Source organism: Rhinopithecus bieti, unplaced genomic scaffold (genome assembly GCF_001698545.2).
Source record: "Rhinopithecus bieti isolate Rb0 unplaced genomic scaffold, ASM169854v2 scaffold_75559, whole genome shotgun sequence".
Lineage (NCBI taxonomy): Eukaryota > Metazoa > Chordata > Mammalia > Primates > Cercopithecidae > Rhinopithecus > Rhinopithecus bieti.
The window spans coordinates 228,469-253,362 of NW_016828162.1; the positions used below are offsets into that span (position 1 = coordinate 228,469).

The 24,894-nt window shown below is 54.7% G+C and overlaps 2 protein-coding genes and 1 long non-coding RNA gene across 7 annotated transcripts in view; 2 read left to right on the plus strand and 1 right to left on the minus strand.

The window, feature by feature from the left end:
- Positions 1-4,394, plus strand: part of HSD17B14 (hydroxysteroid 17-beta dehydrogenase 14) — a 23,783-nt gene extending 19,389 nt beyond the window's left edge. The window contains exons 8-11 of the mRNA XM_017864297.1: positions 1,018-1,122; positions 3,682-3,749; positions 3,860-3,956; positions 4,064-4,394. Coding sequence (XP_017719786.1) covers positions 1,018-1,122; positions 3,682-3,749; positions 3,860-3,956; positions 4,064-4,237 — 444 coding nt within the window. The 3' untranslated portion in view covers positions 4,238-4,394. The remainder of the gene's footprint in view (positions 1-1,017; positions 1,123-3,681; positions 3,750-3,859; positions 3,957-4,063) is intronic.
- Positions 4,395-7,010: 2,616 nt separating this feature from the next.
- BCAT2 (branched chain amino acid transaminase 2) lies at positions 7,011-23,901 on the plus strand. 5 transcript variants are annotated; one of them, XM_017864352.1, is made up of 11 exons: positions 7,011-7,298; positions 12,392-12,466; positions 12,744-13,008; positions 18,463-18,573; positions 18,660-18,779; positions 18,921-19,084; positions 21,397-21,539; positions 21,708-21,793; positions 22,020-22,160; positions 22,235-22,309; positions 23,492-23,901. In XM_017864352.1, the coding sequence occupies exons 3-11, from the start codon at positions 12,856-12,858 to the stop codon at positions 23,528-23,530; spliced, it is 1,032 nt and encodes a 343-aa protein (XP_017719841.1). In that variant the 5' UTR covers positions 7,011-7,298; positions 12,392-12,466; positions 12,744-12,855; the 3' UTR covers positions 23,531-23,901. The 5 variants fall into 5 exon arrangements, with proteins under 5 accessions (XP_017719841.1, XP_017719842.1, XP_017719840.1 ...); XM_017864351.1 differs by having other exon boundaries at positions 7,015-7,298; positions 12,744-12,944; XM_017864350.1 differs by lacking the exon at positions 7,011-7,298 and adding an exon at positions 7,334-7,462 and having other exon boundaries at positions 12,744-12,944.
- Positions 7,469-11,853, minus strand: LOC108523640 (uncharacterized). Its single transcript, XR_001883854.1, has 3 exons — positions 11,744-11,853; positions 10,766-10,897; positions 7,469-7,931 (listed from the first exon to the last, which is right to left on the minus strand). It is a non-coding gene; the product is annotated as an uncharacterized LOC108523640 (long non-coding RNA).
- Positions 23,902-24,894: the final 993 nt, after the last annotated feature.

Genomic DNA, 24,894 nt, shown 5'->3' on the forward strand with positions numbered 1-24,894 from the left:
CACACACACACACACACACACACACACACACACACACACACAGAGAAAGTGTATATTTAGGGACTTCCCAGGTGGCCAGGGAGTTGAATTGCAGGAGAGAAGGTGGCAGGAAACAGTGCATTTCTTTTTTTTTTTTTTTTTGAGACAGAGTCTTGCTCTGTTACCCAGGCTGGAGTGCAGTAGCGCGATCTTGGCCACCTGCAACCTCCACCTCCCAGGTTCAAGCAGTTCTCCTGCCTCAGCCTCCCAAGTAGCTGAGATTACAGGCATATGCCACTATGCCTGGCTAATTTTGTATTTTTAGTAGAGATGGGGTTTCATCATGTTGGCCAGACTGTTCTCAAACTCCTGACCTCAGATGATCTACCCACCTCAGCCTCCCAAAGTGCTGGGATTACAGGCATGAGACACTGTGCCTGGTCTAGAGTGCCTTTCATGAAGGCCTCATAGAAACCATCTTCCCCTCCATGGATAAAAGAACTTCCTGGCTGGGTGTGATGGCTCACGCCTGTAATCCCAACATTTTGGGAGGCTGAGCGGGGAGGATTGCTTGAGCCCAGGAGTTTGGAGCTGCAGTGAGCTATGATCATGCCACTGCATTCCAGCCTGGGCCACAGACACTTCATCGGAAAAGAACTTCATCCCATTTTTGAAAAATATGCAGCCTTCTGGATCTCTCATCCATTTTCCTGTCTTGATATGGACAGGAATTTGAGTAACATACAAAGACCAAGGGTGAGGGGAACAGAGATAGAGACAAAGACAGACAAGACCCGGGAGAAGAGAGAGAAATCTCTTTCCACCAAGGACAGACTCCTTGAGTGCTGAGATCCAGCAAACCCAGGGCAAACCAGAGAAGGTGTTACGTTAGATGCTGTCTCTAGTGGTCACTGAGATCAACTAAAACATGCCAGGGAGATGGCTGTCATCCCAGACGTCAGGATGGCTGTGGCTGTGTTTCAGTGGTCTGGGGAGATGCAGGGCTTGTGTGGCTTACTTGGCCTCTTGTCTCCCTAGCTCGCCCTCCCTCACCTGCGGAAGAGCCAAGGGAATGTCATCAACATCTCCAGCCTAGTGGGGGCAATTGGCCAGGCCCAGGCGGTTCCGTATGTGGCCACCAAGGTACAGCAGCCCCTACCCCTTCGTTCCCTCCCTACTCCTTCCCCTGGGCCTTGGCTTGGAGTCCAGACACCTTAGGAGCCAAACCTAGCAAGATCTTGTCCCTAGAGAGTCTCACACCCAACTGCCAGATTCAGCACCCAGGCATAACTGCCTGTGATAGATTTCTGTTTTTTTCTTTTATTTATTTATTTAATTTTTTAATTTTTATTTTTTTGAGACGAAGTCTTGCTCTGTCACCCAGGCTGGAGTGCTGTGGCTTAATCTCGGCTCACTGCAAGCTCCGCCTCTTGGGTTCACGCCATTCTCCTGCCTCAGCCTCCCGAGTAGCTGGGACTACAGGCGCCCGCCACCTCGCCCGGCCAATTTTTTGTATTTTTAGTAGAGACAGGGTTTCACTGAGTTAGCCAGGATGGTCTCGATCTCCTGGCCTCATGATCCACCCGCCTCGGCCTCCCAAAGTGCTGGGATTACAGGTGTGAGCCACCGCGCCAGGCCTATTTATTTATTTTTGAAACAGAGTCTCGCTCTGTCTCCCAGGCTGGAGTGCAGTGGCGCGATCTCGGCTCACTGCAAGCTCCGCCTCCCAGGTTCACGCCATGCTCCTGCCTCAGCCTCCCGAATAACTGGGACTACAGGCGCCCGCCACCATGCCTGGCTAATTTTTTTGTATTTTTAGTACCGATGGGGTTTCACCGTGTTAGGCAGAATGGTCTCGAACTCCTGACCTTGTGGTCCACCCGCATCTGCCTCCCAAAGTGCTAGAATTACAAGCTGAGCCACTGCACCTGGCCTTTTTTTTTTTTTTTTTTTTTTTTTTTTTTTTTTTTTTTGAGACGGAGTCTCGCTTTGTCACCATGCAGGAGTGCAGTGGCATGATCTCGGCTCACTGCAACCTTCGCCTCCCGGGTTCAAGGGATTCTCCTGACTCAGCCTCCTGAGTAGCTGGGACTACAGGAGCAGGCCACTATGCCCAGCTAATTTTTTTTGTTTTTTTTTGTATTTTTTAGTAGAGACAGGGTTTCACCATGGTAGCCAGGATGGTCTCGATTTTTCTGACCTCACGGTCCACCTGCCTTGGCCTCCCAAAGTGCTGGGATTATAGGCGTGAGCCACCGCACCCAGCAGATTTCTGTTTTTCTGTTTGTTTGTTTGTTTGTTTTGAGATGGAGTTTTGCTCTTGTTGCCCAGGTTGGAGTGGAATGGCAAGATCTCGGCTCACTGCACATCCGCCTCCCGGGTTCAAGCAATTCTCCTGCCTCAGCCTCCCAAGTAGCTGAGATTACAGGTGGCTGCCACCATGCCCAGCTAGTTTTTTGTATTTTTTAGTAGAGACGAAGTCTCACCATGTTGGTGAGGCTGGTCTTGAACTCTGGACTCGAACACCCGCCTCAGCCTCGGAAAGTGTTGGGATTACAGGTGTGAGCCACTGTGCCCGGCCCTCCTTCTCCTTCTTCTTTTTTGAGATAGGGTCTCACTCTGTCGCCCAGGTTGTAGTACGGTGGCATGATCTCAGCTCACTGCAACCTCTGCCTCACAAGTTCAAGCGATTCTTACGCCTCAGCCTCCCCAGTAGCTGGGATTACAGGCGTGCACCACCATGTCTGGTTAATTTTTGTATTTTTAGTAGAGATGGGCTTTCACCATGTTGGCCAGGCTGGTCTCGAACTCCTGACCTAAAGTGATCCACCCATCCCAGCCTCCCAAAGTGCTGGGATTATAGGTGTGAGCCACTGCGCCTGGCCCTTCTTTTTTTTCTTTTACATTTTGTTTTGTTTTGAGACAGAGCCTTACTCTGTCGTCCAGGTTGTAGTGCGGTGGCACAATCTCAGCTCACTGCAACCTCTGCCTCACAGGTTCAAGGGATTCTCACGCCTCGGCCTCCCCAGTAGCTGGGATTACAGGCGCGCACCACCATGTCCGGTTAATTTTTGTATTTTTAGTAGAGATGGGGTTTCGCCATGTTGGCCAGGCTGGTCTGGAACTCCTGGCCTCAAGTGATCCACCCATCCCGGCCTCCCAAAGTACTGGAATTACAGGTGTGAGCCACCGCACCTGGCCTTCCTGTGACAGATTTCTATGCCAAGTTTCTCCCAAGAAACCAAGGCTGGCCGGGCGCGGTGGCTCAAGCCTGTAATCCCAGCACTTTGGGAGGCCGAGACGGGCGGATTACGAGGTCAGGAGATCGAGACCATCCTGGCTAATACGGTGAAAACCTGTCTCTACTTAAAAATACAAAAAAACTAGCTGGGCGACGAGGCGGGCGCCTGTAGTCCCAGCTACTTGGGAGGCTGAGGCAGGAGAATGGCGTAAACCCGGGAGGCGGAGCTTGCAGTGAGCTGAGATCCGGCCACTGCACTCCAGCCTGGGTGGCAGAGCAAGACTCCGTCTCACAAAAAAAAAAAAAAAGAAAAAGAAACCAAGGCTGGTGCCTCTGAAACAGCCTTCAGGGAGGGCATGACTTCCCCATTCTGATGCCCCCCCTGGCAGGCAGGAGACAATGGATGGCAGGGACCCCATGTCCCGGGGACTGAACTTTCTTCCCCGCTCCGTTTTCTGCAGGGGGCAGTAACGGCCATGACCAAAGCCTTGGCCCTGGATGAAAGTCCATATGGTGTCCGAGTCAACTGGTGAGCTGCTCTGAGCAGGCCGAGAGCCTTCTGGGGGAACTGGGGTGACTGGGAGTGATCCCAAGTGATTCGAGACAGATTTCTTTGATCCCCTCTCTCCCTTCTCCCAGTATCTCCCCAGGAAACATCTGGACCCCACTGTGGGAAGAGCTGGCAGCCTTCACACCAGACCCTAGGGCCACAGTCCTAGAGGGCATGCTGGCCCAGGTAGGAGTGGGGTTCGGATCCAGGTGGTAGAAGGTAGCTTGGGGGTGGGGCACATGGCGATCAAGTGGGGCTTCTCTTGACCTCCTTCCCCCCTCTTTTCTCCCCAGCCACTGGGCCGCATGGGCCAGCCCGCTGAGGTCGGGGCTGCCGCAGTGTTCCTGGCCTCCGAAGCCAACTTCTGCACGGGCATCGAACTGCTCGTGACAGGGGGTGCAGAGCTGGGGTACGGGCGCAAGGCCAGTCGGAGCACCCCCGTGGACGCCCCTGATATTCCCTTCTGATTTCTCTCATTTCTACTTGGGGCCCCCTTCCTAGGACTCTCCCACCCCAAACTCCAACCTGTATCAGATGCAGCCCCCAAGCCCTTAGACTCTAAGCCCACTTAGGAAGGTACCAGGTCACCCTGCAGGTTCCCATAAAAGCAATTTGCAGCCAGAAGGAGGAAGACATCGTTATATTTATTTCCCACCCTTTAGACGAGTCCTTCTGCCCACTTAGACCCTGCACCCCAGACCCACAAGTTGCCTCTACCCTGAAGGACTGCAGCTCCCCCCGCCCCCCAACGCCAGGCCTTGCAGCAAGCAGGTGCCTGATGTTGCTAGCCCTGTCGCTGTCGCCAGGGGCTCCTGGGAAAGGTAGAGCGGTTTGGCTTCACCAGCGCGCTAAAGGCCCGCAGGGGAGAGTAAATTAAGCGCAATTAGGAGGTAATGGAGGGGGAGGCACAAAAGGCCCTCCTCCTTATTCTTGGCCCTCAGGGAAAAGGAGTCTTCCTCTCGGTGCCTGTGGAATAGGAAGGTAGCTGGCAAGAAAAGTCCAGAGGGAAGAGAAAGTGGGGGGTTGAGACATCTGGATCAGAGGGAGAAGGGCCTGAAACTCCTGGGTTTTGGGTCCGCAGGGCACTGGGGTATGCAGACTCCCCAGCTGGACCCAGGAGGGGCGCAGAGCCCGGGCGCGCTGGCGTCCAGCAGGTGAGGGGTGGAGCTGCAGGGCTGCTGCGGATTGGCTGTGGCGGGGGGGCGTGTGCGCCAACCGCTGATTGGCCGCGGCGGGGGCGGGAGCTGTCCGTGGGCGCCGCCCCTACAGCTCGGGGCTGGCGGTTGGGCAGGAGGACCGGGGTGGAGTGCAGAAAAACAGGGCCAGGCCCTGCGGGGGAAGGGTCCCGCGGTTTGGCTGTTCGGGCCTGTGGCTGTTGGGGTGGCAGGACAGTGACCGGGGACAGGACTTGGGGCACTGTGGGGGTAGAATTTGGACACAGAGTGTCACAGGGTAGGATTGCTGAGACACAATGGCCAAGGGATCCGATTTTTGTTGTTGTTTTTTAATTTGAGACGGAGTCTCACTCTGTAGCCCAGGCTGGAGTGCTATGGTGCAATGTCGGCTCTCTACAACCTCCGCCTCCAGGGTTCAAGCGATTCTCCTGCCTCAGCCTCCCGAGTAGCTGGGATTACAGGCGCCCGGTACCACGCCTGGCTAATTTTTGTATTTTTAGTAGAGACTGGGTTTCACCATGTTGGCCAGGCTGGTCTCGAACTCCTGACCTCAGGTGATCCACCCGCCTTGGCCCCCAAAGTGCTGGGATTACAGGCGTGAGCCAGCGCGCCCGGCCGAGGACCTGATTTTGGTGCCACAGTAACCCATAGGTTTTGGGGGCACAGTGACAGAGAAGCACAATTTAGGGGGCGGTGCGGCAGGTTTGAATTGCTAGAGGTCAGAGGCATCCTGAAGGGTAGTGATTGGCGAACTGGGATAATCAGGAAGCCCTGTGCTGGGGACTGTTCTTTGAGGCTCACTTTTGAGTGCAGGATTGACAATTTTCAGGCTTCTCAGATGATAAGGGACTGGAAGGAGCCCTGGTGAACCGTGTGTGTTTTTACCTTTTAAAGAGTCAAGCCAGGCGTGGTGGCTCACGAGGTCAGGAGTTCGAGACCAGCCATAACCAACATGGTGAAACCCCCGTCTCTACTAAAAGTACAAAAATTAGCCGGGCATGGTGGCAGGCGCCTGTAATCCCAGCTACTCAGGAGGCTGAGGCAGAACTGCTTGAACCTGGGAGGCGGAGGTTGCAGTGAGCCTAGATCGCGCCACTGCATTGCAGCCTGGCCTACACATACATCTTTTTCGTTGACAGGAAAAAATATTGGAATAGAGCAGTATCCAGGCGCAAAGTGAGGCTGCCCTTTATCCATACCTGCGGCCCTCTTCAGAAGCCCTTCTCTGAAGCACCGTTCCTGTTCCTGTGCATTTACGTGGTGTCCACGCTGCTATTTACCATGTGCTTTTCCCTTTCGCAAAGGGATCGTGATACACGGAACGTCCTGCTCCTTGCCTTTCCCTTCCTTTACCTCGGGCTGCTTATGCTTGCCAGTGCTCCGCGACAAGAAAATGCATTTTTGTTCCCAAGGAAATGCTTTTTTGAAAACCGTTGCATGCACGTTAGTACCTGGCTTGAGTGTGGCTGGAACACCGCCTGGGTGGGGACCGTATTTTTCTTTTTTTTTTTGAGACGGAGTTTCGCTCTCGTTGCCCAGGCTGGAGTGCAATGGCGCGATCTCGGCTCACCGCAACCTCGGTCTCCCGGGTTCAAGCAATTCTCCTACCTCAGCCTCCCAAGTAGCTGGGATTACAGGTGTCTATCACCACGCCCTGCTAAATTTTGTATTTTTAGTAGGGACGGGGTTTCACCATGTTGGCAGGCTGGTCTCGAACTCTTGACCTCAGGCGATCCGCCCGCCTCGGCCTCCCAAAATGCTGGGATTACAGGCGTGAGCCACCGCGCCTGACTTTTTTTTTTTTTTTTTCTTGTGAGACGGAGTCTCACTGTCGCCCAGGCTGGAGTGCAGTGGCGCCATCTCGGCTCACTGCAACCTCTGCCTCCTGGATTCAAGAGATTCTCCTGCCTCAGCTTCCCAAGTACCTGAGATTACAGGCGTGCGCCACCACGCCCGGCTAATTTTTTGTATTTTTGGTAGGGATGGGGCCAATTTTTTGTATTTTTAGTAGAGACGGGGTTTGACCATGTTGGACCAGGCTGGTCTCTAACTCCTGACTTCAGGTGATCCGCCCGCTCGGCCTCCCAAGGTGCTGAGATTACAGACCTGGGCCACCTCGCCTGGCCGGGACCGTATTCCAAGACCTGCCCCCACACCAGCGCCTGGGCCCCGCAGCAGGGTTCGGCTCCCTTCCGGCGCCCTGGAGCTGGGGAGGCTTGGGGCGCTGGGCGGACGCCTTCCCCCAGGAGGAGGCGTGAGCGGGGCGTGGCCGGAACGTCTCTCCTCGGGGCCGCGCCCTGGGCGGGCACAGTTACGCGCCGCACGGATCATGGCCGCAGCCGCTCTGGGGCAGGTGGGTTCGGAGCCCCGCGCCGGGGTCTGGGGAACCCCCGGGAGAGGCGCACTTCCGGGAGGATCACTGGCCTGCGGCCGGTCCGGCTCGGCGCCGCTCCTCCCGCCCTGGGGTTCCGCTGTGGGGCGCGGAAGAGGATGGCGCCCCTTGGAAAGGAGCACCAGGTTTTAATGGGGCGAGGGGGAGCGGGTAGACGCGGATGAAGTGGGGCAAGTAATTGGTGGGGAGGTTAAAAAAAATGGGAAACATGGAGGGGCACCCTGTAATGAGGGAGGCGTGGGGGTGGGGAGGTTGTGATTTGGGGAGTGGAGCCCTGGGGTGCGGTGGGGCATCAGCTTGTGGGGGCGCTGGAATAAAGAGGCCCAGACCTCGAGGGCCGGGGGCAGGTGAGCGCAGAGTTGAACCTCAAGTCCCAGCTGTGGGAATTGGACCTAAGGTCCTATTTTCTTGGAATGAAAGTTGAAAAAAATGGAGATGGGGATTGTTGTGATCCCAAACTCCTGTCTGAAGCTCTGCACCTGGATTGGAAATCGAGGCAGCCTCTCATGGTGAAAGTGATATAGATGCTGCAGGCTAGCTGAGACCATCCCTTCTGACTGTGCGATGTCAAACAGCAGCAGCGTTTCCCAGAGTCTATGATTTCAGAAAACAAGTTTTCTCAGTGAGAAAGGAAACAGCCAAAGAACCGGGTTGTTACAAGCCTTCACAGCTGTGGTGTAACCTTGGGAGAACTGTCTCTGTTAACTTTACACCTGACTTGATTTGAGTCTCTTATCCTAGCTGATGAATGTCAGGGCAGAATTTTACTGTCTTCGGCTCTTAGTGACTGATAGGGATAGTCCTGGGATGCCTGGGGTATGTGGGCAATCTGGGCTTTAGTGGTGACACTCCTGGACTGTGGGTGGGACAGTACTGGGCTTTGACGGGTACACTTGGGACTGATGTGGACCGTCTCATCATGGCACAGTTCTGGTGTCATAGGATAGCCCTGAACTCATGGGACATTCCTAGGCTCTGATAAAGACAGAGATATCCTGTAATGGAGATAGTTGGGCTGAGTCCTCAGCTATGATGAGGACAGTCCCGGGGTGTGGAGGGAACAGTGCTTGACCATGGTAGGGACAGTCTCGAAGGTACTGGCCTAGACAGCAACATAGGGATAGTCCTGGGGATTGAAAAGGACAACAATGGTTTTTTTGTTTGTTTGTTTTTTTAATTTCAGACCTGGTGAATAGGAAATAAGCCCTGGTATTTGACAGAGGCAATGCTGTTTATAATGGGGAAAAGTGCTGGGCTTTGGAGGGGGGCATTCCTGAGCTGTTTGGGACAGTACTTGGCTCTGCTGGGAACCAGTTCTGATAAGTTACAGGCACAATCTGGGCTTGTGATGTGGAGCATCTTGGGCTATCATAGAACGGCCCTGGTCTGTGATGGGAGAGTCCTCGGCTATAAAGGGGGCAGTTCCAGACATGATGGGGTCATGTGTGGGCTGTGACAAGGGCAGACTGTGCTATGATGGGGTCTCTCCTGGGCTGTGATATGGGGACAGTCCTGGAGTATGGAGGGCTGGGCTTTGACAGGGACATTCTTGGTCTTTAATGGTGATACTCGGCCGGGCGCAGTGGCTCAAGCCTGTAATCCCAGCACTTTGGGAGGCCGAGACGGGCGGATCACGAGGTCAGATCGAGACCACCCCGGCTAACACGGTGAAACCCCGTCTCTACTAAAAAATACAAAAAACTAGCCGGGCGAGGTGGCGGGCGCCTGTAGTCCCAGCTACTCGGGAGGCTGAGGCAGGAGAATGGCGTGAACCCGGGAGGCGGAGCTTGCAGTGAGCTGAGATCCGGCCACTGCAATCCAGCCTGGGACACAGAGCAAGACTCCGTCTCAAAAAAAAAAAAAAAAAGGTGATACTCCTGGGCTGTATGGGACATAATGGAGGTTCTGTCACATTATAGAAACCTGCCCTGTGCACCCCCAAACCTACTTTATTTCTTTGTCTTTTCTTTTTGACTGAGTCTTGCTCTGTTGCTCAGGATGGAGGGCAGTGGCGTGATCTCTGCTCACTGTAACCTCTGTCTCATGGGTTCAAGCGACTCTCATGCCTCAGCCTCCTGAGTAGCTGGGCTCAAGCAAGCCACCTGCCTTAGATTACAGGCGTGACCCACCACGCTGGTCTTTTTTGTTTTTTTAGAGAGACACTCCATCACCCATGTTGGAATGTAGCAGTGTGATCATAGCTCACCACAACCTTGACCTACTTGGCTCAAGTGATCCTCCCACCTTAGCCTCCTGAGTAACTGGAATTACAGGTGTGTGCCACCATACTTGGCTAATTTTTAAATTGTTTGTAGAGATGGAGTCTTGCTATGTTGCCCAGGCTGATCTTGAACTCCTGGCCTCAAGCAGTCCTCCCACCTCTGTCTCCCAAAGTGCTGGGATTACAGGCATGAGCTACCGAGCCCAGCTGCCTTCTTTCCCTTTTCCTTTTCCTTTCCCTTTCCTTTATTGAGACAGAGTCTTGCTCTATTGCCCAGGCTGGAGTGCAGTGGTACCATCTCGGCTCACTGCAACCTCCGCCTCCCGAGTTTAAGCAATTCTCCTGCCTCAGCCTCTCAAGTTGCTGGGACTACAGGCGCCCGCCACCACTCCCAGCTAACTTGTATTTTCTGTAGAGACAGGATCTCCCTGTGTTACCCAGGCTGTTCTTGAACACCTGGCCTCAAGCCATCCTCCCACCTCGGCCTCCCACAGTGCTGGGATTATAGGCGCGAGCCACTGCACGTGGCCTCTTTCTTTCTTTCTTTTTTTATTTGAGGTGGAGTCTTGCTCTGTCACCCAGGCTGGAGTGCAGTGGTGTGATCTCTGCTCCCTGCAAGCTCCGCCTCCCGGGTTCATGCCATTCTCCTGCTTCAGCCTCCAGAGTAGCTGGGAGTATAGGCGCCCGCCACTATGCCCGGCTAATTTTTTGTATTTTTAGTAGAGATGGGGTTTCACCGTGCCAGCCAGGATGGTCTTGATCTCCTGACCTTGTGATCCGCCCGCCTCGGCCTCCCAAAGCGCTGGGATTACGGGCGTGAGCCACCGCGCCCGGCCCACGTGGCCTCTTTCTATGATTAGATCTATTTTGGCATCTCTTCGCATCAGTTTGTTTTATTTGTTTTGTTTGTTTGTGCCCCCCTTTCTGTGTCTCTTTTTCTCGTCCTTCCTCTTCCCTCTCTTATTCTCTCTTTTTCATCTTCGCTCTGAGGGCAACTCTCCTGCCCACAGGCTGGCTGTCTCACTGTGTCTGTCTCTCTCATACTGTGGGTGTCCTATCCCTCTGGGCAGAAGCATGGCTGCAAGGCTGAGCAGTCTAGATGTCGCCACCCAGAGGCAATCCGGGGCCCCACACACTGATCACCCCGGAATCCCTGGAGCCCCACACCAGCAAGACCACGCTGCAGCCCCATCTCCCAGCGACTCACCTAGTGACCAGTAACCACGGCCATTCACGTCCATCCTCTAGAATCAGTGCCAACTCACCCAGCTTACAGGGCAGGACAGGTCAGGCCACTCTGTCTCCCTCAACCTCACGCCCCAACTGCCTCCCCACAGGGCTGGGGAAAGAGGCATTGTGAGGTCAAAGGTCACCAGAGAGGGGCCAGGGGCTGAAAGGAATTGGAGTCACTGCCAAAGTGCCGTCCAAGGTGTGGGGTTTGGGCTTCAGGTAATCAGAGCCCAGTTGATCGAATACCTTCAGAGAATCAGCACCTGGACTCCTGGGTCTGGTGGAGGAGGGCCTGGGGACCTGGACTCCTGGGTCTGAGGGAGGAGGGGCTGGGGGCCTGGACTCCTGGGTCTGAGGGAGGAGGGTCTGGGGGCCTGGACTCCTGGGTCTGAGGGAGGAGGGGCTGGGGGCCTGGACTCCTGGGTCTGAGGGAGGAGGGTCTGGGGCCTGGACTCCTGGGTCTGAGGGTGGAGGGTCTGGGGCCTGGACTCCTGGGTCTGAGGGTGGAGGGTCTGGGGCCTGGACTCCTGGGTCTGAGGGTGGAGGGTCTGGGGCCTGGACTCCTGGGTCTGAGGGTGGAGGGTCTGGGGCCTGGACTCCTGGGTCTGAGGGTGGAGGGTCTGGGGCCTGGACTCCTGGGTCTGAGGGAGGAGGGCCTGGGGACCTGGACTCCTGGGTCTGAGGGAGGAGGGTCTGGAGCCTGGACTCCTGGGTCTGAGGGTGGAGGGTCTGGGGCCTGGACTCCTGGGTCTGAGGGTGGAGGGTCTGGGGCCTGGACTCCTGGGTCTGAGGGTGGAGGGGCTGGGGGCCCAGTCTTCGGGTCTGAGGGCGGAGGCAGCTAGAGTCTGGACTCTTACTTAGGTCTAAGGGAGGCGGGCCTGGGGGAACAGGACCTGTTGGTCCCTTGGTCTTCTAAGGCCCATCAGCACTTGGGTCCCCGGAGGCCTTCACTTACCTGTGTACCTTCCCTGGTCGTCGTCTTGTCTGAGCTGATCTCCAGGCTGGGACCAAAGGTCTCTGGGGTGGGAGGCGCTTGAGTTTGACTTTGCCCCAGCATCGAGGAGGGGGCCGGAGCTGACTCAGCTCTTTTTTTTTTTTTTTTTTTTTTTTTGAGACGGAGTCTTGCTCTGTCACCCAGGCTGGAGTGCAGTGGCGCGATCTCGGCTCACTGCAAGCTCCGCCTCCCGGGTTCATGCCATTCTCCTGCCTCAGCCTCCTGAGTAGCTGGGACTACAGGCGCCCGCCACAACGCCCGGCTAACTTTTCTTTTGCATTTTTAGTAGAGACGGGGTTTCACTGTGTTAGTCAGGATGGTCTCGATCTCCTGACCTCATGATCCACCCACCTCGGCCTCCCAAAGTGCTGGGATTACAAGTGTGAGCCACCGCGCCCGGCCTTGACTCAGCTCTTTCTAGGGAGCCCTCGTCGAGGCAGGGAGAGGACTTGGCCTCCTTCAGGACCACCTGCCCCTGTCTAGAATGGACTGAGACTGGGACAAAACAGGCAGGCCAGCGGGACCTCCAAGTGCAGGAGGTGGCGAGCAGGCTGCCAGGGCCGCTGCTGTGCCCCATTCACCCTCTCTCTCACTTCTTTCTCTACCCAGATCTGGGCACGAAAGCTTCTCTCTGCCCCTTGGCTTCTGTGTGGTCCCAGAAGATATGCCTCCTCCAATTTCAAGGTGAAAGGAGGGAACTCGATGCTTGGCTCTGAGAGAGGAAGGGGCTGGTAGCTGGTTTTGGGCATCTCCAAAAGGTCCACAGCCCAGAGATGTCAGTGGGTAACCTAATAGCCCTGCCATTGGGCCGTGGAAAAGGGATGACACTGCATGTCCCAGAATACTCCAGGGTGACGGGTCCTTCTTCTCTATGGGTCTGAGGCCCAGGGCTTCATGGGAGTTGTAGTTTTTCAGCTTGGAGGTTGTGGCCAGATTCTAGGACACCCCTGTCTTTCCTCAGGCTGCAGACCTGCAGCTGGAAATGACACAGAAGCCTCATAAGAAGCCCAGCCCCGGCGAGCCCCTGGTGTTTGGGAAGACATTCACCGACCACATGCTGATGGTGGAATGGAATGACAAGGGCTGGGGCCAGCCCCGAATCCAGCCCTTCCAGAACCTCACGCTGCACCCAGCCTCCTCCAGCCTCCACTACTCTCTGCAGGTGGCATGGCGGCCGGCCTCTCTCCCCATCCCTGTCTGCATCTCCTTGCTGTGTCTCTTGCCAGGTGCACCTCCCTTGGTTTGTTTGTTGTGTGTTTCTCCTTTCTGTGCATTCATCATTCGTTTTCTGAGGCCTTCCATTCTCCAGGCCCATGCTCGGTGATACTGGGTTCCCCGAGATGAGCAGACCCTGTTCCTTCACTTGGAAAACCCCATGCTGTGGGCATAACTCAGTATGATCTGTGCTCTGATGGAGGCCCTGTGGAGGCCAGTAGAGACCCCACCTCACTTGAAAGAAAGCATGGCTTCTTCTGGCATAAAGGGGAGCTTGAGGGGGATGGCGGGAGAGGTGACAGCCGGGGTGATGGTAGGAGAGGGAAGAGCCGGGGGGATGGTGGGAGAAGGGACAGCCAGGGGGCGTGGCAGGAGAGGGACAGCTGGGATGATGGCGGGAGAGGGGACGGGGGGGATGGTGGGGGAGGGCACAGTCGGGGGTGATGGCGGGAGAGAGACAGCCAGAGGGATGGCAGGAGAGGGGACAGCCAGGGGAGGGATGGTGGGAGAGGGACAGCCAGGGGAGGGATGGCAGGAGAGGGGACAGCTAGGGGGAGATGGCGGGAAGGAGGCAGTTGGGGGGGATGGCAGAAAAGGGGACAGCCAGTCCAAACCCCAAACGGTAGCAGAGCCTGGTATATTTGGGAGAAATTGTGGTGTTGGATCATGGTGGAGGAGGCTGCAAATGTCAGGGCCATGGAGGAGCCAAGGGGCTGGGGTCTTGTCCAAGGGTGCTGGGAGCCATCAAAGGCTCTGAGGAAGGCAGGGGCAGGGCCACGTCTAGGTATAGTGAGAGCCCTCTCAGGCCTTGTGGAGGACATGAGTTACAGGCAAGGAGGCTGGGCTGGTGACCGTGTGGAGCCTGGGCCTGTCCCCACATGGGAACCCAGGAGGAGGAGCAGCTTTGTGGTACCTGGCGAGCCTGAGAGACTTGTAAGGTTTCCAGGAGAGAGATCCAGGAGGCATTTGGTTTTAGGACTTAGAGCTATGGCTGAAAGCAAAGTCTTCATGAGGAAACTTTGGTTGAGACAAGATTTAAATGAGCATCTTGCAGCTCCAGTAACTGGTTAGCAATTTGGCTGATTTGGGTCCTCCAGGGCATGGTTTTGTGGCATTAAGACTTCTATTCCATTCCTTTCTTTCCTTTCCCTCCCTCCCTCCATTTTTTCCTTTCTTCCTTTCCAGAATTTTAAGGTTTTGTTTTTTTCCCCTCTCACCTCCCACTGTGGACATCGACGCAACACCAGTCGATTCTGTACAGAGCACACACACCTTCAATCACAGCCAGACACTTCTGCCAGGACGTAAGCGGGACAGGCAGGATTACGCCTGCTGAGCCTCCAGGAAGCTGGTTACTTGGAGACCACCACACACTTCTCCCTTCAGCCCAGCACAGCAGTTGTCCTCTGGCTGGGGACCCAGTACTTCTTCTTCAGTTGAGTGAGCGCAGAGGAAGCCTGCGGCCCTGGCAGACGGAACGTGCTGCTGTGATCCCGTGGGTCCAGAAGGCGGAGAGAGGCGGCTTAGGGAGTAGGACAATGACGTCCCCATGTCACCCTCACTCCGGGGCATGTGTGGATTGCAGGCCAACCACGTGTATTACTTTTTATTTTTATTTTTTCTTATTTATTTATTTAGAGACAGAGTCTCTCACTCTGTCCTCCAGGCTGGAGTGCAATGATGCAATCTCGCTCACTGCAACCTTCACCTCCCGGGTTCAAGTGATTCTCTTGCCTCAGCCTCCCGAGTAGCTGGGATTATAGGCGTGTACCACTATGCCTGGCTAATTTTTGTATATTTAGTAGAGACATGGTTTCACCATGTTGGCCAGGCTGGTCTCAAACTTCTTACCTCAGATGATCCACCCGCCGCATCCTCCCAAAAGGCTGGGATTACCGGCATGAGCCACCGCGCCCGGCCTCCAACCATTTTAAAGCCCATAATTCAGTGGCAGGCAATGTTATACAACCATCACCACCATATAGGTTCAAAACTCTTTAATCCCCCATACCCATTAATCGGTACCCATTGTCCCTCACCCCAGCCCCTGACAACCATTAGTCTGCTTTCTTTGTCTACCTGTATTTATTATTTTTAAATAATAGAGATGGGATTTCACCATTTTGCCCAGGCTGGTCTTGAACTCCTGAGCTCACGTGATCCACACGCTTTGGCCTCCCAAGGTGCTAGGATTACAGGCTTGAGCCACCAAGCCTGGCCACCTGCATTTTTGTTGTTGTTATGACTTTTTTTTGAGACAGGGTCTTGCTCTGTAGCCCAGGCTGGAGTGCAGTGGCATGATCTTGGCTCACTGCAGCCTTGACCTCCCAGGCTCCAGCGATCCACCTGCATCAGCCTTCCGAGTAGCTGGGACCACAGGTGTGCACCACCATGCCCGCCCAGCTAATTTTATTTTTATTTTTATTTTTAATTTTTTTTAGAGATGGGTCTTGTTATGTTGCCCAGGGTGATCTCAGATTTCTAGGCTCAAGTGATCCTCCTGCTTCAGCCTCCCAAAGTCCTGGGATTACAGGCATGAGCCACTTTATCTGGCCTCTATTTACCTGGGTTTTGTTTTGTTTTTGAGACAGTGTCTTGCTCTGTTGCCCAGGCTGGAGTGCAGTGGCATGGTGACAACTCACTGCAACCTCCGCCTCCTAGGCTCAAGTGATCCTCCTGCGTCAGCCTCCCAAGTGGCTAGGACTACAGGCACACACCACCTTGCCCAGTTAATTTTTAAATCTTGTGCAGAGACAGCATCTCACTTTGTTGCCCAGGCTAGTCTCGAACTCCTGGCTTCAAGCAATTCTCCCACCTCAGCCTCCCAGTGCTGGGGTTACAGGTATGAGCCATCATACTGGGCCTGGAAATTCTTCTCTATACCTTAAAGCTTAAAGAGCTTTTTCTTGTGGCCTCATGCTGTGTCATCCTAACAATGCACCTCATTAGGCAATCCCCTATTGTTGGACACTGAGGTTGTTTTCTGTCTATTATAAACAATGTTGCAATAAAGAATCTAGTACAAGGCCAGGGGTGGTGGTTCCTGTGTAATCCCAGCACTTTGGGAGGCCGAGGGGGATGGATCACCTGAGATCAGGAGTTCAAGACCAGCTTTGCCAACATGGTGAAACCTCATCTCTACTAATATACAAAAATTAGCTGAGTGTGGTGGTGGGTGCCTGTAATCCCTGGTACTCAGGAGGCTGAGGCAGAGGCAGGAGAATTGCTTGAACCCAGGAGGCAGAGGTTGCAGTGAGCCGAGATTGCGCCACTGCACTCCAGCCTGGGTGGCAGAGTGAGACTCCATCTCAAAAAAAAAAAAAAGGAATCCTGTACACATGTCACTTCTTTAGTCACTTCTTTAAGTACAAGTGTATCTCTCTGCTCAATTTCGGGAACTATAGGTCAAAGGATATGTAAGCTTGTAATCTTGATAGCTATTACCATATCCACATCTACATCTACAGGGCATGTCAGTTTCCACACCCACCAGCAGAGCTTGTTTCCACACCTTGGACAACCCTTGTCCAAGTTTTAGATCTTTTCCAATCTCCCATGTGGTTTTAGAGGTATCTCAAAGTAAGTTTAATTTGCATTTTTCTCCCTAATGCTGAATGAAATTGACTATCTTCTCACGAGCTTAAGGGCCACCTGTATTTCCTTTTGTGTGAACTGTCCATTTGCTAGGCTGATTTTTCTATCAGGTTAGGTTTTTAAAAATTAATTTGGGGCTGGGAAGAAGAGGCAGGGCAATTGCTTGAGCTCAGGAGTTCAAGACCAGCCTGACCAACATAGTGAGGCCCCATGTGTACAAGAAATTGAAAAAAAAAAAAAAAAAAAACATGGCCAGTCGCGGTGGCTCATGCCTGTAATCCCAGCACTTTGGGAGGCCAAGGCAGGTGGATCACCTGAGGTCAGGAGTTCAAGACCAGCCTGGCCAACATGGCGAAACCCCTTCTCTACCAAAAACACAATTAGCCAGGCATGGTTGTAGGCACTTGTAATCCCAGCTACTCGGGAGGCTGAGGCAAGAGAATCGCTGAGCCAAGATAGAGCCACTGCACTTCAGCCTGGGCAACAGAGTGAGACTCCATCTCAAATAAAATAAAAAATAAAATTCCCAATCCAAGATATAAAACAGTTACTTTTTGTTTCCTTCTACAGCTTTTATGGTATATTTTCATTTAGACCTTTAATGCATCTGGAATTTCTTCTGGTGTGAGGTGTGAAATCGAGATTGAATGTAGTTTTTCTTTAGGTGAATATTTGGTTATCTATTCCATTGTTCAGTCTGTTTACTCATATAGCAGTGTCACTCTGTTTTAAGTATTGTAGATTTATAATCTGTTTTACTACCTGATAGGGCTACTTCCTGCCCCTTCTTGCCCCTCATTTTTATGTTGGTGGTTTTTATCCCCCCAAAATATCATAGCTAGTTTTGCTTGTCTTCCATTCTTCATCCATTTATCTATTCATTCATCAAAAACCCACTATGGGAAAAAAAAAAGCAAAAAATGTCTGGCTGGGCGCAGTGGCTCACACCTGTAATCCTAGCACTTTGGGAGGCCGAGGCGGGTGGATCAACTAAAAATACAAAAATTAGCTGGGTGTGGTGGCGAGTGCCTGTAATCCTAGCTACCCAGGAGGCCGAGGCATGAGAATCACTTGGACCTGGGAGGCGGAGCTTGCAATGAGCCGAGATCAGGCCACTGCACTCCAGCCTGGGCAACAGAGTGAGACCCTGTCTCCAAAACAAACAAACAAACAAAAACAAAAACCACACAAACAAACAAACAAAAAAACCCACTCTGTGGCAAGCACTACCTACCCTGGTGCAGGGGACTGCAGGAGAGGCTGTCTGGTAAAGTGTCAGGAGCAATCTCTGCCCTGAGGCTCTTCCACTGTGCAGTAGAGCAGACGCTGAACGAGCAAGCCTGGAACCATGGGGTAGTGATCAGGGACAGAGTCTCCAGAAAAAAACTAGGTCCCAGACTGGAGTGCAGTGGCACGATCATGGCTCACTGCAGTCTCGAACTCCCAGGCTCAAGTGGTCCTCTCACCACCTTCCAAGTACCCGCACCTGGCTGATTTTCATACTTTTTGTGGAGATGGGGTCTTGCTCTAAAGCCTGGGCTGGTCACAAACTCCTACACTCAAGTGACCCTCTTGCCTCGGCCTCCCAAAGTGCTGGGATTACAGGCATGAGCCACTGAGCCGAGTCGTGTCCTTTGCTTTCTTGAGTCTCCGTGTGTCTCCACCTGTTCGTCTCTCTGTCTATATCTGTCTCTCTTTTTTTCTCATTTCTGTGACCCAGCTGCTAAATCTCCCCGGTGCTCTCCTCTTGGCCTCCAGCTTTCAGTTGTCTGTGTCTTTGTGTATCTGTCTCTCTCTGTTTTGGTGTCTCTCACTGTCTCTCATGACTGTCTGGAGAAGTCTCCGAGCCTCCCGCCCACGTGTCCCCGCAGCTGTTTGAGGGCATGAAGGCGTTCAAAGGCAAAGACCAGCAGGTGCGCCTCTTCCGCCCCTGGCTCAACATGGACCGGATGCTGCGCTCAGCCCTGCGCATGTGCCTGCCGGTGAGGGGTCTTGGCCCGCCGGAATGGGGAGGAGGGCTGGGGCCAGGACAGCAAGGGCCCCTTGACTCATTCAGAATCCCGCCCAGAGTTTCGACAAGCTGGAGTTGCTGGAGTGCATCCGCCGGCTCATCGAGGTGGACAAGGCCTGGGTCCCCGATGCCGCCGGCACCAGCCTCTATGTGCGGCCTGTGCTCATTGGGAACGAGGTGGGTCCAACTCCAGGGCTGGGGAACTGGGCTGCGCGGTGGGATTCTGCAGGGCAGGGGTGGGGTCCTGGAGGCCTGGGTCAAGGGAGGGGAAGGGACTGGGGACCTGGACTCCTGACGCTGCCCCTCTGCCCTTCGCAGCCCTCGCTGGGTGTCGCCCAGCCCACGAGCGCGCTCCTGTTCGTCATTCTTTGCCCAGTGGGCGCCTACTTCCCTGGAGGCTCCGTGACCCCGGTCTCCCTCCTGGCCGACCCAACCTTCATCCGGGCCTGGGTGGGAGGGGTCGGCAACTACAAGTTAGGCGGGTAAGTAGCACCCCCAACCCCAGAACGACTGGCTCACTGGGCGTTGGAGACACAGGGACCAGCGTGCGTGCTTTCGGCCATGCCTCTGGATGTCACGCAAAGGTGACATCAGCACCGCGCCGGGCTCAGTGCTAAGCGCTGTGCTCCCCTGACCTCCCTGGTCCCTGAAAACAAACCATGGAAGGAAGGAGGAGGGATTATTTTCCAGATGGACAAAAAGACTCACAGATGGGGAGGCACTGGGTGGAGGTCAGTGGGGAAACCAGGACTGGTCCCGGGAAGCCTCCAGGAATGAAGCTTACACTCAGCTCAGTGGCCTCTCGCCCTGGCAGCCTCCCGTGATACCCCGGGCTGGGCTGTGCTCCCCAAACCCAGCTCCCACAGTCGTTTGAGCCTCCAAAGCCCCTCACCCCCGTGTGGACTTGTGTAAATCTGTCTCCCGGTGGCCTCAGCTCAGCAGGGCAGGAAGGAGACAGCTGGGTCTCCTGGGCAACCGAGGCAGAGGGTGGGTCACTGGCGAGTTGGGACAGGAACGTGGCCCCAGCTGGGGGTGCATTCAGATCCTTTCAGCCACATCCTGTGAGGTCTCCTGAGGGCCAGGCCCTGTGCTGGCAGAAGCTGGGCACACATATGAGTCAGCCCTGAGCCCTGCCCTCCCAGGGCTCCCAGGCTGGTGGGAACCCCAGTATTCGGAGCTGCATGTTCTCTGGTGAGGTGACCCAGGGCATTGTGAAAGGCTTCACAGAGGCCGGAGGCGGTGGCTCACGCCTGTAATCCCAGCACTTTGGGAGACCGAGGTGGGTGAATCATGAGGTCAGGAGATCGAGACCATCCTGACTAACACGGTGAAACCCTGTCTCTACTAAAAATGAAAAAAAAAAAAAAAAAAAAAAATTACCCAGGTGTGGTGGTGGGCGCCTGTAGTCCCAGCTACTTGGGAGGCTAAGGCAGGAGAATGGCGTGAACCCGGGAGGCGGAGCTTGCAGTGAGCCGAGATCGCGCCACTGCATTCCAGCCTGGGTGACAGCGCGAGACTCCATCTCAAAAAAAAAAAAAAAAAAAGGTTTCACAGAGGAGGCAACCCTTCAACTGGGTCTGAGGAGGAGGGAAGAGGGGGTTTCCTGGGTACAAAAGTCAGCAAACCGTTTCCAATCCTGGGGACCATGTGTGCAGGGACAGAAGGAATAGGATCACAGAAGATGTTCAGGTTACAAAAGTAAGTCTGGGTTTTGCAAAATGCTTAACAAGTAGTCATAGACTCAGGCAGGCCTGGAATACCGGATGGAGGCTAGGGCCTTGTCCCGGGGCACTGGGGAGCCATGGGAGGCTTGTTAGCAGCTGAGGGGAGAGGCTATCTCTGGGAGAGAAACACAGAAAGTCATCCAGGTAGCCCAGTTCACTGGGGGAGTCCAGGGAAGGTCCAGCACCCAGCCTGGAGGTCTGGAAACACCTCTCAAGGAGGTGACATCAGAAATGGTTTTGTAGCCAGGCACAGTGGCTCACACCTGTAATCCCAGCACTTTGCGGGGCCGAGGTGGGCAGATCACCTGAGGTCAGGAGTTTGAGACCAGCCTGGCCAACATGGTGAAACCCCGTCTCTACTAAAAATATAAAAATGAAGGCCGGGTGCGGTGGCTCACTCCTGTAATCCCAGCACTTTGGGAGGTTGAGGTGGGCATATATAAATATAAATATAAATTAGTTGGACATAGTGCTGCATGCCCCAGTTACTCAGGAGGCTGAGGCACGAGAATCGCTTGGACCCGAGAGGCGGAGGTTGCAGTGAGCTGAGATCGCACCACTGCACTCTAGCCCCAGCCTGGGCGACAGAGCAAGATTCTGTCTCAAAAAAAAAAAAAAAAAAGGTTTTGAATGACAGCCGAGGATTTGGTCACTATGAAACGGGTGAGGGCCGGGCGCCATGGCTCACACCTGTAATCCCAGCACTTTGGGAGGCCGAGATGGGCAGATCACGAGGTCAAGAGAGGCTGAGGCCGGAGAATCGCTTGAACCCGGGAGGCAGAGGCTGCAGTGAGCCAAGATCACAACACTGCACTCCAGCCTGGGTGACAGAGCGAGACTCCATCTCAAAAAAAAAAAAGGGAAAATTGGGAAGAGACAGGAGAGAGGGGACATAACCACTTAGGGTCCTGATGCCAAATGAAAAGTCAGGGATTCTGCTCAGGGGAACTGGGGAGTCCCGGGAGAGCTGTGAGCAGGGAGACAGGAGAGAGCAGGATGAGCCTCCTCTGGGACTGGCTGGGGAAGGATGGGGCTCCCTTGTCCCACCCAACCAGTCTGCCCTCCACCAGGAATTATGGGCCCACCGTGTTAGTGCAACAGGAGGCACGCAAGCAGGGCTGTGAACAGGTCCTCTGGCTGTATGGGCCCGACCACCAGCTCACTGAGGTGGGGACCATGAACATCTTTGTCTACTGGACCCACGAAGATGGGGGTGAGCCCTCCCGCGACCCAGCCAAACCCTGGTGGGAGTGGGTGGCACCATCATTCCTGGAAGGTTACAGGCCCCAGGGATTCTGGGATGGGGGAAAGAGGGTGGCTCCTAAGACAGGGGTGCTAGGGGGTGAGAGGTAACATCTTCCACCCCTCACACCTGCCCTAGTGCTGGAGCTGGTGACGCCCCCGCTGAACGGTGTCATCCTTCCTGGAGTGGTCAGACAGAGTCTGCTGGAACTGGCTCAGACCTGGGTGAGGACATGGCATCTTCTGGTAATGGGCGCCATGTGCCAGGGGCCAGGGCATCAGAGGGCTGTGGCGGGGACTGGGGCACACTGGCATGTCTCTGCCCCTTCTCCTGGGTCTGTCTCTCCCCTTGGGCCTGTGTCTTCCTCACTATCCTCAGGGAGGGAGAGGTGGAGGTCTGCAGCAGGGCAACCCTCTGGGGACACGTGTGTCTCTGCCAACTGCCCTGCAGGGTGAGTTCCGGGTGGCGGAACGCACGATCACCATGAAGCAGTTGCTGCGGGCCCTGGAGGAGGGCCGCGTGCGGGAAGTCTTTGGCTCCGGCACCGCTTGCCAGGTCTGCCCAGTGCACCGAATCCTGTACAAAGACAAGGTGAGGCGGGGCTGCTATTGTGGGTAGGAGGGAAGGAGGGGGGGGCTTGGTTTTCACCACACCTTCTGCCCCAGAACCTCCACATTCCCACCATGGAAAACGGGCCTGAGCTGATCCTCCGCTTCCAGAAGGAGCTGAAGGAGATCCAGGTGAGCTGCAGGCAACCGGGGAATGGGCTGGGAGCTTGTTCCCTGGAGGAGTTGGTGTCCCATGAGCCCCTGGATTAAGGCTGGCCCTTCAGTAGTACCAGGAACAGATAATGACCCTTCTTTTTTTTTTTTTTTTTTTTTTGAGACGGAGTCTCACTCTGTCACCCAGACTGGAGTGCTGTGGCCGGATCTCAGCTCACTGCAAGCTCCTCCTCCTGGGTTCACGCCATTCTCCTGCCTCAGGCTCCTGAGTAGCTGGGACTACAGGTGCCTGCCACCTGGCCCGGCTAGTTTTTTGTATTTTAGTAGAGACGGGGTTTCACCGTGTTAGCCAGGATGGTCTCGATCTCCTGACCTCATGATCCGCCCGTCTCGGCCTCCCAATGGCCCTTCTTATTGAGACCCTGGAGAGTGGGCTTTCCATGCTGCTGTGTGCCCTGGAAAACCCTTTGGGGCTAAATCACCCTTCCCTGTGAGCTCCTGGAGCCTTGGACATTTCTTCAGCTTTGGAAACCCCCTCCTGTGATCCTCTGTGGCTCCTGGGTGCCCTGGTGAGAGAAACCCCCTCCCTGTGGGCCTCTGAGGCCCCTCGGTGCCCTGGTGGGAGACAGGCCCTTTCCATAAATCTCTGAGACCTTAGCCAGTCCTCTGGCCATCTCAGAGGTCGGCCTCCCAAGATTCCCTGGGGCCCTGGGCTATCCCTTTGGCTGAAGAAAGCTTCCGCCCATGAGCCTCGGGACCTTGGCCCCTTTCTGGCACCAGACTGTTTCCTCCCACAAGCCTCTGGGGCATTGCCATCTTCTGGGCCAAGATCTCTTTCCCAAGAATCTCTGGGCTCCTTTCCCAGACCTAGAGCTACATTTCTGTAAACTTTTGTGCATCAGGACCTAGAACTACACATCCTCTGACTATCCGGGCTTTCTGAGCTGAAAGTGACTTTTTCCAAGAGCCTTAGAGGCCTGGCCATAATTCCTCTCTTCAGAACTACATCTCCCGGAAGCCTCTGTGCTGCCTTAGCTTTGGTTCCCCGTTGCTATCATTGTTGGCCCTCTGGGAAGTGGACTACATTTCCCGTGAGCCACTGGGGCACAGCTCCGTAGGCACTTGGCCTGGAACGCCCCAGGGCCTGCTGGGAGTTGTAGAGCAGCTTCCACCTCGCGCGCTGCCTCCGTTGTTCCGCAGTACGGAATCAGAGCCCACGAGTGGATGTTCCCGGTGTGATGCTGCAGGCTGTGCTCCATATCCACCGACCCGTAGCATCTCATCACGCCAGCACTTGCCTCCCTACCAATGACTCACCTGAAGTGCAATACTAAATAAAAGGCCAGCGGGCGGTGTCTGGGTCTCTGGCGCCCCCTATGTGGTTGCGACACCCCCAAAGCCATAAGGGCCGACCCAGGCATCTTGGCCCCCAGCCCCTCGTCTTGGGTTCAGGTTCGCCCCTTGCTCCTTGTCGTGAGGTCAAGGACACACCTTGGCCCCGACTCCGGATCTCTCCATTCTCAGGCCAGACCCCCAGTGTTGCCGTTGATTTTTTTTTTTTTCTCTCTGTCTTTGCTGCAGTTTTGAAATAAAATGCCAAAGAACACACATTATCTGGCTTCTTCCGTGACGCGACTCTGGGGCTTTAACCCAGGAATCCTGCTTCCTCAGCCCATTTTATTCTGAAGGACCCAGTCATCCGAGCCCCCAGTGTTCTGACGGTTTCTCCAACCTGGGGGAGCATTTCATGTCTCCCGCACTGAACTTACTATCTCCCCCCCCCACCAAGCAGCTCCTCCCCTACTTTCCCGTCACCCAGTCACTGGACCGGACCCCTAGGTGCTGCGGCCTTTCCTCTCAAAGCCCTCCAGGCCCTGATCGCTGTTCCTCCTGCCCCCTGACTCTGCTCTGCGTTTCCCTACCTCTTTGTCCCCTAGGTCCTGGCCTCAACTCAACTCTTGCCTTCTGCTGGCACCCTGGTTCCAGCCTGCAGTCCCCTACCTGGCCCAAAGGTTCTTTCTGCACCCAGACCTGGCCCAGTGCCCTCAGCCAGGACTGCAGTCATGGGACCCTAGTGGGTTGTGGAGTGGAGCACGATACTCTCACCTGATGGAGGGATTAAATGTGGAAGAGTTTAGACTGGGTGCACTGACTCACGCCTGCAATTCCAGCACTTTGGGAGGCTGAGACAGGAGGATTGCTTGAGACCAGCCTGGGCAATGCAGTGAGATCCCATCTGTACAGAAAATACAAAAAATTAACCAGGTGTGGTGGCATGTGAGTATAGTCCCAACTACTCCAGAGGCTGAGGTGGGAGGATCGCTTGAGTCCGGGAGGTCGAGGCTACCAGCCTAGCCAATGTGGCGAAATCCCATCTCTGCTAAAAATACAAAAATTAGCTGGGTGTGGTGGTGGGTGACTGTAATCCCAGCTACTCGGGAGACTGAGACATGAGAATTGCTTGAATCTGGGAGGCAGAGGTTGCAGTGAGCCAAGATTGTGCCATTGCACTCCAGCCTGGGCAACAAAAGCAAAACTCCGTCTCTAAATAAATACATAAATAAAATAAAAATACGGAAACTAGCCGGGCATCATGGTGCATG

Coding starts and splice junctions, on each gene's coding strand:
- BCAT2 (XM_017864350.1), top strand. CDS start 7,436: ATGGCGCCCCTTGGAAAGGAGCACCAG. Junction 19,085..21,396: donor GGCAACTACAAGTTAGGCGG/GTAAGTAGCACC, acceptor GCCCTCCACCAG/GAATTATGGGCCCACCGTGT. Junction 21,540..21,707: donor CTGGACCCACGAAGATGGGG/GTGAGCCCTCCC, acceptor CACCTGCCCTAG/TGCTGGAGCTGGTGACGCCC.